Source organism: Xenopus tropicalis, chromosome 1, assembly GCF_000004195.4.
Source record: "Xenopus tropicalis strain Nigerian chromosome 1, UCB_Xtro_10.0, whole genome shotgun sequence".
Classification (NCBI taxonomy): Eukaryota; Metazoa; Chordata; class Amphibia; order Anura; family Pipidae; genus Xenopus; species Xenopus tropicalis.
The window spans coordinates 177,484,646-177,498,469 of NC_030677.2; the positions used below are offsets into that span (position 1 = coordinate 177,484,646).

At 37.2% G+C, this 13,824-nt stretch overlaps 1 protein-coding gene across 7 annotated transcripts in view; it reads left to right on the top strand.

Moving 5' to 3' along the window:
* mctp1 (multiple C2 domains, transmembrane 1) overlaps positions 1-13,824 on the top strand; it is a 337,656-nt gene that overhangs the window by 193,988 nt on the left and 129,844 nt on the right. For all 7 annotated transcript variants that reach the window (XM_031899650.1, XM_031899658.1, XM_031899659.1 and 4 more), the window contains one exon: positions 4,258-4,377. In XM_031899650.1, coding sequence (XP_031755510.1) covers positions 4,258-4,377 — 120 coding nt within the window. The remainder of the gene's footprint in view (positions 1-4,257; positions 4,378-13,824) is intronic.

The following is a 13,824-nucleotide window of genomic DNA, read 5'->3' on the forward strand; positions in this document are numbered from 1 at the left end:
ATATATGACCAGCTTAACATTCAGCTAAAAAGAGCATTGAGCTCTAACGTAGGATTGATAGATTGGTAGCTCTCCCAGGTTATACTTTGAAAGTGAAGGACAACAGTTTGGAAAGGGATTCAGGCTAGAATTTCTCTCTAAAGATTCCATTGGAGGGTATCAAGACTACTAAAGTGCGATCTTAAAACTTACCAATTCTATCTTCACAGTGGTCCCAGCACTAGATGCAAAGCGCAGCACTGGAAGGTGCTAGGCAGTCATTTCCTTACTGCTTGTCATAAGACAGCCTGAAATACAGGGTTCGGTTGCAGTCTGAGCCCAACAGCATTCTCTGAATGAATAAAGCTCTAATTAGGGACTCGTAGAATAGGGATACACGGGCAGAAATTCAGAGAAGCTGAAGGGTGCAAAGTGCAAAAGAACATGGTGGACTACATGCTTTTTTTCTTTGCACCTTCACTGAAATTAGAAAACTACACCTATAGTGTACTTAAGTAGGTTGAGCCTTGTGTAAAAAATTCTTCATAGACAGCAGCATTTATTACTCTGTATATTAGGGGTGTTTTTTATATGTAAAGAAAACTTGCAAATATGGAATGTTCTATGGAAACACATTTTATTGTTGCTTTACTTAGAATATTGTTATAGAACAAATCACTTAACCTGGTTTTCATTTGAATAAATGAATAAGAATAAGATGATTTACACATTTGCTTTTGTCTTCTCTGTTGTACTTTTTCTCACAGGCCTATGTCCTTAGGAAGTGTTATTACAGGAACATGAGCATGTGTTTTTCCATATATCCAGCCTACATGTTTATAAGAACGTTTTTATTTTCTCTTATGTTATTTGTCACATTTACTCTGCATCCTTTTGTGGTGCATTATTTGCCCAGCATGCAATTACATCCCAAACTGGTTTCACTGCATGTTCATTAGCATTAATAAGATTTGCAACTCAAAGATATTGCTGCTATATTAATTATAAATGCTTCTGCGCTTTAACAATGAAAAATCAAACTGATTGCGTCGTAACTGTTTGCAAATCTATTAATAGAACTGGGACTTTTGCTTTATTGCATTACATGGGAACTCATATTTTAATCAATTGTATGGCAAGGACATTTAACAGCCCCAAAAGGACAACTGTATTCTATTGTTTTCCTAATTAACTGTGGTTACTATAGGGTAATGTCAGAGTTTTTATAAAACTATGCTAGTCCTCTCAGGTGCCCCATATTTAGCAGGAAAGTCATACTTTTACCTGCCGTCCTGCTCCTATAGTATTTAATCAGGAATTCAAGTAGAGGTCCCTGCTGTAAAAGTGTCCTGGAGACATTTTTAAATGCAGATTGCCATGTTTTTATCCACAATTCAATATTTGTTTCCCCAGAATACAAACATAGTTGTAGGTGCATGCTAACTTACAACCATTGCAGCTTTTTCGTAGTGCAGCATTATGACAAATTGTATGTAGTTGTAAAGGATACAGTTTCCCCAGTATTTATGTTAGAAATGTTACTTCTGGTGCGTAACATTGATAACAGCATTAGTGCACGATTCCCTTGGCACAAGTCAGTTGCATCTGTTGACGCAACTTGCTAGTAGAACCCTGCAACTACCGCCATGTCTAATCAGGTGGTAATAACAGGGTTCTCTTGTGTGAATACATGCGCTTGTACATAATTTATCAGAACAGAACAAATGGTGTCAATGTGTGAATGGTGTAAATGTGCGCTAAATTTTGCGTTATTTTAGCACTTTGCACTTGCACATGTGATCATGTGAGGCTGACTGCTTCTATATCCTATTCATCTTCATTTCATGTGGGACGCAGAAAAATGGCTAGTTGCCAGGTCAGTAATTTGGTTGCTGTATAGCAGGGACTGTATGGTTTCCTGCCTTCCCATTGTGAAAGTAGTAGGGCAGGTCAGAATGTGTGACTATCACATTAATATGTGCTATTCTCTAAAGTACTGAAATACTTAGGTTAGAATAGTTTTATGGTCTCTTTCAATTTTCAATTATAACCCAGGTTAGTTGGCCCTCTCCCATGACATCAATTTATAGCCTTTGATATGCTAGGTTGATTTCCCTTATGGAAGTTAAAACACAATAGCAGGCCATGGAAGATTTTAAGGATGGCCCCTATCACTTTAAAATTCTTTCACCCACTGCAGGTGACAGAGCCGCCACACTAGATAAAGTTCCTGGTGTGGGTGGCCATGTAGGGGCACGCGTATGTACATAACAAGTGATTGCCCAAACTCACAACCATTTTTATTCAGCTTTGCTTCAAAACATAAAAATAAAACCCTGTATGGCACTAACTAAACACAGCAGCTCAGCAGCTCCCATTCTGCAAGCCTGGGTGGCTAGACTTACCACCAACTGAACCCCAACCCAATTTAGCAGTTTGCAACAAGCTCATAGTCTCCTGGATATGAACTTCACACAGTTGCAACTTCAACTCTCTAACACAGAAAACTGAAAGGTATTGCCTCTCTTCAAAAGCCTGAAGTGCCACTAGTTAGTGCGACAAGCTAAAACCTAGCTTTAGTGGGGTTTATCAAACATAAGACACAAACCTATGAAAAATATGTCCATTCCACAAACATTTCTGTAGTTATGTTAGTATGACCGAAAATATTTCAAAGGTTGTAAAGCAGCAATAAAAAGGGTAAACAAAAGCATTTCAATAACAAAAATAATGTGAGTTTTAATTGTGGGCCCATTAAAAATCTACAGGGGACTCTGAACAAGCAAACATGCTTAATGATTTAATCTCCTCATAATAAAACCAGTGTTTAAGGACTCAAACTGTAGTAGCGCAGAAGGTTTAGTTCAGATTCAAGACAGCACTTTATTTGCTTTAGTAGCCACAGAATGACACTGCCTGGAATTAGACAACTTGTTATCTACAAAAATCTCCACATCCTCCTCAATTAAGGATCCCCGCAGCATACTACCATTTAGTGTATAACTTGTGTTTATATTATTTCTACCAAAATGCATAACTTTGCACTTGTCAACACTGAACCTCATTTTCCATTTTACTTCCCAGTTTTCCAATTTTGTCAAATTGCTCTGGAAAGTGGCATCATCCTGCATCTTATAGTTTTACACTAATAGTTTAGTATCCCCTGCAAAAATAGAAACTAGAAAACAGTACTGTCTATGCCCACCTCCAGGTCATTAATAAACAAAAAAAGCAAAGGACCAAGGACTGACCCCTGCGATACTCCACTAACAACACTGGCCCAATTAGAAAATGTTCCATTTACCCACACTCTTTGTAATCTATCCTTTAGCCAGTTCTCTATTCAAGTACAAATATTATGTTCTAGGTCAATATTCTTCAATTTTATCATTAAAAAAAGTACTGTATCAAATGCTTTAGCAAAATCTAAGTAGATGACATTAACTGCCATTCCAGCATCAAGGTTTCTGCTCACCTCCTTATAAAAGGCGACTAAATTAGTCTGGCAAGATATGTTACACATAAATCCATGCTGGCACAAACTTATAGTATTGTGATTTGCAATGTATTCAAGTATCCTATCCAAATAATGGCACCACATTAGCAATTCACCAGTCTCTTGGCACATGCCAGACCTCAATGAATCTTGAAAAGGCAGAGTATGGCATATACACAGGCAGCATAGGGCCAGTTGTGGCCTGTTGGACAGCACTGCTCTAATGTATGCATTTATTAGGTGTTTATCAGCCAAGGACAACATATGTTCAGAAGTATTAAATGTGTTACTGTGTTAAACACACAGTGTGTACTGGGCTCTGATTTAGGGAAGACTGAGTTCTGCTTTTTTTCTGTCCCTTGTGACCTTGAGTAAATCCTTCATTTTTTCTGGTCCCAGATGTAGATTGTGAGCAAGAAAGAGCAGAGACTCATTATTCAAGGACAGTTCAGTGCACAATGACACGTACACACAGCAGTGCTCTGTAAGAGGAAAGACAATAATGATTTCAATTGAGTTTTCAAACTCCACTTTGCCTAATTTATGCTGTGATGAGCATTCATCCTCTGCGTTTGTTGCAAAAGCCAAGAAGGGACTTAGCCTGGCACTTGACTAGTTATTTTCTCAATTGATTTAAAATGATCCCTGTTATGAACCTTTTTGAGTTCTTCCTTTAAATTTGTCTTTTAACTGTGGTGCTCTAGAAGTGGCTGTCAACCTTCCAGGTCACTTTGAAACTTAATTGTTCTGATAATATTTCCATCTTTTTATCTCTTTCATAGTTACTGCTAAGAAACTTTATTCGCATGAAGCGCTGTGCCATGGTGCTCGTCAATGCTGCCTACTACATTAACAGCTGCTTTGATTGGGACTCACCCCAAAGGAGTCTTGCTGCTTTTCTGGTATGATAATCCTCAACTGTCCTATATAATTATCCCAACCACTCACTGCTTAGAAAGCAAAGTAAGTTATAAATGTCATCTACCTAATTCAATGCAGAACACTTAATGAGGATAGTTCATATTAGCACCCTTATATTCAAGCGCTTTAAAGCTGAAGAATAAATTCTTGACAAATGATTTTGTAGTTATATATACAGTATGTGAATATACAGTATATATATATATATATATACAGGCAGGGTTGGACTGGGCCATCGGGACACAGGGAAGAAAAACCCGGTGGGCCCTGGCAGCCCAGACCCGACCCCTGTGGGTGCTCCCCCGCCCGCAGATGGGCCCTTCAACCCCCATTGTGACCCTGTATACAGGTATGAGGCCGATTATCCTCAATGCTTGAGAACTGGGGTTTTCCAGACAAGGGGTCTTTCTGTAATTTGGATCTCCATGCTTTAAAATTAAAAAAACCCAATAGGATTGATTTGCCTCCAATTAGGATAAATTATAACTTAGTTGGGATCAAGTATGAGGTGTTATAATTATTAGAATGGAAATCAGTTTTACATTTTTTAATTGTTTGATTTAAATAGAGTCTATAGCAGATGGCCTTGCCGTAATTCAGAGCTTTCTGGATAAAGGGTTTCCAAATAAGGAAACAGCTTACCAAAAGCAGAAATTCTCATTTTTAAAATGCACTAGCGATGGGGCCCCTCCTCAACCAGCTCCGACATGAAAAAACAAAACGTGGGGGTGGCAGGGGCCCTGAGCCCTGAAACTTCCCTGGAGATCCCATAGCTGTGTATATAGATATAGTTAGAGCTGTAATTAACTAGGCACAGGCTGAAAAGGATAGTAATACAAGTGTGCTGCTGCTATTATTATTGTAGTATATCTATCTATATATATATATATATATATATATATATATATATATATATATATATATATATAAAAGAAACAAAGGACTCAGCACTCGCAAGGATTTGCAGAAAAAATCAAAAAAATTCTTTAATGTGAAATATCAGTGTTTCAGTCACATCTTGGGACCTTTTTGTCAAGATATACAGTGGTGTGAAAAACTATTTGCCCCCTTCCTGATTTCTTATTCTTTTGCATGTTTGTCACACTTAAATGTTTCTGCTCATCAAAAACCGTTAACTATTAGTCAAAGATAACATAATTGAACACAAAATGCAGTTTTTAAATGAAGGTTTACGTTATTAAGGGAGAAAAAAAACTGCAAATCTACATGGCCCTGTGTGAAAAAGTGATTGCCCCCCTTGTTAAAAAATAACTTAACTGTGGTTTATCAATTTCAATTTTCAATTTCAATATCAATTTCTGTAGTCACCCCCAGGCCTGATTACTGCCACACCTGTTTCAATCAAGAAATCACTTAAATAGGAGCTACCTGACACAGAGAAGTAGACCAAAAGCACCTCAAAAGCTAGACATCAAGCCAAGATCCAAAGAAATTGAGGAACAAATGAGAACAAAAGTAATTGAGATCTATCAGTCTGGTAAAGGTTATAAAGCCATTTCTAAAGCTTTGGGACTCCAGCGAACCACAGTGAGAGCCATTATCCACAAATGGCAAAAACATGGAACAGTGGTGAACCTTCCCAGGAGTGGCCGGCCGACCAAAATTACCCCAAGAGCGCAGAGACAACTCATCCGAGAGGCCACAAAAGACCCCAGGACAACATCTAAAGAACTGCAGGCCTCACTTGCCTCAATTAAGGTCAGTGTTCACGACTCCACCATAAGAAAGAGACTGGGCAAAAACGGCCTGCATGGCAGATTTCCAAGGCGCAAACCACTTTTAAGCAAAAAGAACATTATGGCTCGTCTCAATTTTGCTAAAAAACATCTCAATGATTGCCAAGACTTTTGGGAAAATATCTTGTGGACCGACGAGACAAAAGTTGAACTTTTTGGAAGGTGCGTGTCCCGTTACATCTGGCGTAAAAGTAACACAGCATTTCAGAAAAAGAACATCATACCAACAGTAAAATATGGTGGCGGTAGTGTGATGGTCTGGGATTGTTTTGCTGCTTCAGGACCTGGAAGGCTTGCTGTGATAGATGGAACCATGAATTCTACTGTCTACCAAAAAATCCTGAAGGAGAATGTCCGGCCATCTGTTCGTCAACTCAAGCTGAAGCGATCTTGGGTGCTGCAGCAGGACAATGACCCAAAACACACCAGCAAATCCACCTCTGAATGACTGAAGAAAAACAAAATGAAGACTTTGGAGTGGCCTAGTCAAAGTCCTGACCTGAATCCTATTGAGATGTTGTGGCATGACCTTAAAAAGGCGGTTCATGCTAGAAAACCCTCAAATAAAGCTGAATTACAACAATTCTGCAAAGATGAGTGGGCCAAAATTCCTCCAGAGCGCTGTAAAAGACCCATTGCAAGTTATCGCAAACGCTTGATTGCAGTTATTGCTGCTAAGGGTGGCCCAACCAGTTATTAGGTTCAGGGGGCAATTACTTTTTCACACAGGGCCATGTAGGTTTGGATTTTTTTTCTCCCTAAATAATAAAAACCCTCATTTAAAAACTGCATTTTGTGTTTACTTGTGTTATCTTTGACTAATAGTTAAATGTGTTTGATGATCAGAAACATTTTGTGTGACAAACATGCAAAAGAATAAGAAATCAGGAAGGGGGCAAATAGTTTTTCACACCACTGTATATATATATACAGAAACACATAGATGCATATATATTCAAAATAACTACTATTAGAATGGGAACACTTTTACATGATGTCAACATCTATACAAAAGAATAGGAACTTTACAGAAAAAAATGGCGTGTGTGTATAAAACTATCTTTGAAGAGAATAACTTTTGCAAAAGTATGCCCTTATTTTATGATGTTGTGTTATGGAAGGTATATTATTGTGTGTGTTGTGGCTTATTGTGAAAATGTTGCAGCTCCTATATTTGCAGAAGGTGGACATTTTTAAGACACATGATATATGTTTTTGAAGATGTCATTTCTGTAAGGTGAGATAAAATTGTTTCTATTTTTACCGCATTAAAAAGTTGCGAAATTTTAAAATGAAAAGTGACCAGTCGAAATAGTTTGTTAATACGTGGCATAAATCAGAATACTTGTTTAATCTAGTATCACATTTAATCTATCACTTCCATGAATAATTGAAAAAGAGAACAGACTGCAGAACAGCTCTTCTGCGCTTTCCCCACTGAAGAGGAACTGTTTCTTTAATGTGTCATCTCACTAGTACGCAAGGACATTTTAAGGTAATATGGTTTGGTTTGGTATTTGAAAAAATGAAGTTTAATCTCTATATGCCTGATGGGGCTTCCCTTCACTTGGAACATTGTTAGAATCATAATTAATCCGAGGGAAAAGAAATTGAGCATCTGAGCCATATGCGTATAATATACCTTATGCCAGGTCTTCACTGGCAGCAGGTAAAGGTCATCTCTAGGTATGCACTGAAGAAAATAACGTGAGACTAAGTTTTAATGAGAAAATGTAGTTTATAATTTATGTGATATATTTTATGCATAGTAATGGAACAGAAAGCACGGCTATTCACCTTTGGCTGCAGGAGAAGGTATACACTGTTAAACAACTAATTAGTATCCTCCAAATGATTCCTCTCCAAATCTTCACATGGCAGGTATAAGGTTAAAGCATGTCCAACTTGCTAATATAATATCTTGAGTCTTTAAAATGATTTATTCTGCTGCTTATTTTTAGCACTTTACATTCAGGGCTTGGTACAAAGCAATATATATATACTGTGAATTTTATGAAGTATTTCTAGATTGTGATTTGAGGTGATAATTATCTACTCCACATTTTTCTTGGGTCCAGCCTCAAGCCTGGACCAAGGAAGGTTTTCTTTAAGCTGGCAACATATCCATTTCCACACCTTGTGTCTCAACCCTTTCTCCTTGTAGATTGTAAGCTCTTTTGGGCGGGCTCTCTTAACCTCTCGTATCGGTTATTGGTTGCTTTATATGTTACTCTGTATGTCCAATGTATGAAACCCACTTACTGTATTGTACAGTGCTGTGGAATATGTTGGCGCTTTATAAATAAATGTTAATAATAATAATAAATGCTTCATACAGTTTGGGCAATACATCCATAATGGATAGGGTCACAGATTAGATCTTTTTTCTGTACTGGCAGATCAACTTTGTCATGATTTTGTCCCCTGTTTTATTAGTCAGGTCACTTGACGGAGGGAAAGTATTCATCACAACAACCACAAATAAGGCAGTAGAAATCTAATGTGGCCTGTGATGCTTTCAGTTGTGTCTGTGGGCTGGAAAAGCTGGTTTATTTCAACCTAAATCATCTGAGAAAATATTACTTGTAAAATAATAAAATATGTGGCAGCAATATGGTAATATGGTAATGGTAATACCAGAATATTATACTGCTATGGGACCTGTTATCCAGAATGCTCAGGACCTGGGGTTTTGCAGACTGTATGATGCAAAGTATTAACTTTTGATTCAATAACTTTTTTTTCGCAAAACTCTGGCTAGAATTAGCAGGTGTAAGAGCAATTGTTCGATACAAATGGTTTAATATTGCTTTAAAGGAACATATAATATCATAGTAAAATTGTTTCCTAATAAAGCCTGCATTCTATTTGGCTGAAACTATTTTGACCAGTGAGCACTTTGCTGCCTGAACCGGTAGGGAGCACTTGGTTCAGGTGGCCATGTTGGGACTGAAAATGATGAGGATTGTCCCAGCTCCCTTATTATGTTCATGCAGTTGACATTGGATTGGGAGATGAATGTACAGGCAGGGTCGGACTGGGCCGGTGGCACTCCCCCACCCAAAGATCTCCCTCCCCTGTTACGCCTAAGGTAAGACTAAAGCAGGCATGCTTGGGGGGGGGGTTGGTTTGAGGCCTCTGGGATGGGAGCCCCTGTGGGCTCTGCACCCACCAGTCCAATGCTGTGTACAGGTCTTATGTTACACACATGCACATGAAGAGCTGGGAGATAACACATTATGTGCCTGTGTGTGACCAAACATTACCATGAATATTAGGAGGTCCGTCCAGATGCAGAAAACTTAGTTCTTATAAGGAGCATTTTCTGCCAAACTGATACTGTTTTCTCTAAGCAGAGCTCAGACTCTATTAGCTCACACCTCTAGTGAGGCAAACAATTTTACTATGAAAGGTGTCAAATCAAATAATCAAACAAATGCTTGCAGGCAACCATATTGGTGTAAAATGATGGCAGTTAACATGCAATCACATAGAAATGAGCATAATTTAAGTTTATACCAAGTGAAACCTCAGGTAATTTTCTCCTAAGGATGCCTTCATTTCTATTTGCCCACTTGGTTTGTGAAGCTGTTTTCAAGTTTCTTCCCTTGCCCATAATTCCGTATTTCAGTAAATATGGTAAAGCGTAACATTGCTAAATATCACGTCCATCCTCTTTTGTTTCTTTTCTAATTTACCTTCCTTTGCTTTGCTTTACTTTCATTTCTGTCTGTAACGAGAGCAAAAAAATAATTGGACAACGGAGCCATCAGTAAAAGGACACACACTTATGCGTGCGTCAATGAATTATTCTACAGGACAAACTTTAATCTTTCAAAGTGATTGTAGATAATTTGTGGTACCATCTGTCCATTTTGAATTGTTTTAGCCTTTTCAGTCGTTATAAGTGCTGCTGTGTTTAACATTAACATTTGATATTTTACACATTTAATTTCTGTACTGCTGTGTGCTCCTGTGGGAATGGTGCTCTATTGCTACATGAGAGAGACAAAGTATTGATCAGTTAACATTTCAGTTACATTTATGTATGTCGCAAAATTAATGAAAATGCCAGACAAAAATGTCAGAGTGCACAAAAAGGTAGAATTTAAATGTGGTTGCTTAATGAAAAGTTTAAGATGTGCATTATCAAAAAAATGTGCCCTTGCCTTTTTCGAGGAGATCATAACTGAATGAGAAGAGAGAAGTGCATATTTTACTTAGAGGAACATTGAACATGAAATATAGAGTGGAGCGGCTAATATAAATGGGCTTGGTATTCATAAATTGCAGGGAGAAAGCACCATTGGTATAGTTACGCCAATTAGAATCAGCTGGCATTTTGTCTCACATGAAAAACAAAAAAATATCTCTTCTTTATGTCTTTTTGGTGAAAATCGTTTGGTGAAAATCTTATTTGCTGGAAATTAGGATATTGTTACCTAAAGATATTTCCTTTCAGTAAGCCCCCTGCTCTTTTTTTTCTTTAAATTGATTTCAACTGAGTGCCTTTCAGACTTTTTTTTACTCTTCAATTTTTAAATATATCCTGATTTGGGCAAGTTTTGTTTTCTTTTTTTTTTTGTGTGATAACCTTGTGCCAAAAAGATTATAGGGGCCTTTTCTGGAAACCCCAATTCCCCTGCACGCATCCTGTGTATAAACACAACATTGTACATCATTTCCTAACATTTAAACCCTATGCCCAGATGTTCTTTTTTCATTTTTGCAAACTGATCTGCAATATCTCTGTACACTATGAGAAATTTGAAATTTTTTGTACAGTGCTAAATGTTCATACTAGCCCCCAGTAAATGTTCATACTAGCCCCCACAGTTGCCTTGGGTTTGATTCTGTTCATTGAGAAAAACACATCTCTTTGGTTAGCTCATGAAAATTGAAATTGAATTGAATTAAAATATGTTTTTCTCATCAACTTCATTCTGACCCCCTTTATATTACAGCTATTGGATCCATTATTCCCATTATACTGACCATGTCCCATAGACTCCTTTTAATAAAATAATTGACATTTTTAAAAAAGAATTCTGTTATCTCCGTGATAATAAAACAGTATAAGATATAAGCAATCCTATTGGATTTACTTGATTTAAATGATTTTTAGCAGAGTTATTGTATTGAGATCCAAATTACGTAAAGAAAACTCAAGGTCCCAAGCAAGATGTACCAAGCTCTTTTGGACCAGCCACAGAAACCATGATCCCTGTGCTGCACTCCTGTGGCCGATCTCACAGCCAGTAATACCCACAAAATCCAAAAAAGACAGGTAGTTGGCATGTTATACAAATGTATTGAGACACATCATGCCTAAGCACAACATTTCCAGGGGGCTTATGTAATTTATACCATTTCTTCTGATCCATACACAGCCAAAAGTGAAAGCTTCACAGTGTGTAGCATATACAACTTATACAGCATGTATAATGAGAGCTCCAACCAATGTCTTTAAGTTTCAAGATTTCCTCAGGTGTATATACAGAACCCTTTTCTCTGCTGTGTGAGGAATTTCTGCTCCAGACTTTGGCAGGTTGTATGCTTCCATTTACACAGACATATTTCTAAACTGGTACATTAACATGTGGCCATTGACATTAACGCAAGTGCTAGGGTTTGAACTAAATGTTAGAATTAATGGTCTGTAACCATGCAAATACCAAGTGCACATACATGTACATTTCTATGCACAACAGTTACGGGAAGAACAAGCTTTTTGTTCGGTATCATGCCATGCAGATGCTATGGTGGTTGGGTGCAGAAAGCACCATGGCACATTACAGCACAGCACAACCAAGCCAAAAAAGTGTGATAATTATTAATTTTAATGAGTGACAATATCAGACACATGGTCCAAAATGCTACATAAAGTTTGCTTTATCAATTCTTAAAACCTGATCAGGCTATTGACCTTGAAGTGGAATTTATTGTTTGCCTGTCTATATGTGCACATTACATGTACTTATAAACCTGTTATATACCTCACCCCACAATATATATTGTTTTTTATTATTTGTTAACTTCTCTACCCTAACCAGCTCTTCAACACTGATTCTCTCCAAACCTTGCCATGGCCTTCAAAATCTCAGCTTCCCAGCTCTGGAAAGCACATATTAGTACCACTGCAAAGTCTGGGATGGTGCAGCTCTTAGCACTTCAAAGGTCCTGAACTTTGATTTCTTTTTCATACATCACTCCGGTTCTTACATTCGTACCCATGCTAACACTGAAGAGTTTAGAATCTGCTAGGGTTGGGGTAAAGGGCAGATCATTTTGATTTGCAGAAGATTAGAGGCTGATAGAAATACAGATTTATGGCATCTTCAGTTCCATTAGTTAGGTTGAAAATACTAGCATGGCTTATATTCTTTTGGGAATAACTCTTATTCTTGCAAGAGGAGTCTGGTCCATGTATGAAAGTGTGACCTTTGCAGTATGTATCAATAATACCCACTATAATGGACTGTATTATACCTTTCTCTTGTGAAACCAAAATATACTTCTCTATTTGATAATCTTTATCTGCCAAGTAATCACCTAGGAGTCCAAGCATTGTGCTGCTGTGAGAGTAGGTAATCAGTTAGGGTTGTATAGTTCCTACATTGTTCTGTTGTCCTATTTTATCACTAAAGCTGGTTTATCCATCCAACAACAACTTTAATTTAAAAACGTAAATGATTTTTAGTTGTGCCTGGAAAGCAAGCATATGTCCATTTTTTTTTTCAAAACAGGGTACCTATAACATTTCTATATGAAAATATTTGAATCTTACAGCTGTGGAATCTTTGCCTATTTGCTCTCAAATTAACCCAGTCTCTAGCATTTTGCTTCTCAAAGCAAATTACAACACATATGATTCTATATCAATTATTGAAACTCTTTTTTAAATGAACTTTCCCATTTGTATTGAATAGGTTTTTATGTATTGTCATTAAAATGAGAAAAAAATTGGACCTGTGATTTTTTTTTAAATTTAGAATCACAAATTAGCAGAGCAAGAACACAAACAGTAAAATGTACCTTTACCTACATGAAATATATTGCATGAAACATGCCCACATGTAATTATATATATTTGTTGTCATTAAACCTGAATGTACAATACATGGGAAACGCTTAACCTTTAAATAGGGAAGCCATGAATGTTATACGTATATATAATATACATATTCTAGTTGTACAAGGTACGTAGATTCAGTTAGATTTCTCTTGGAAAAACATTTAAGTGTGGGATGTGTTCCAGGGGGTTGTAAAGTTTTAATTTGTATTTTTTTTTTTTTATAAATGATGTTAAGACTGCAGGCTATTATTCATACAAGGTGGGGCCTCTTGCAGCATGGCAGTGTGTCTGTCTGCCTATAAGTAGCAACAGTAATACATTCATTTACCCTGACCTTGGCTAATTTATTCCAACATTGTCATCCATGTGGTTTTTTTTTTATTTTTAGTTTCATTTCAATTTGATTTATAGATACCTTTCTTATTATAATACAAATCCAAGACAATATTAGAAAATTAGTGTGCAAATATTTAACTACAATTTCTGTGTTCTGTTTAAAACATTATTTAATCTAAACCAGGGCGAGCAGCGTTTGTAAGCATAGTTTCCATGCACTAAAACCTATTTGTGAGGCATCTGTGCACAGGGGGGCAGTG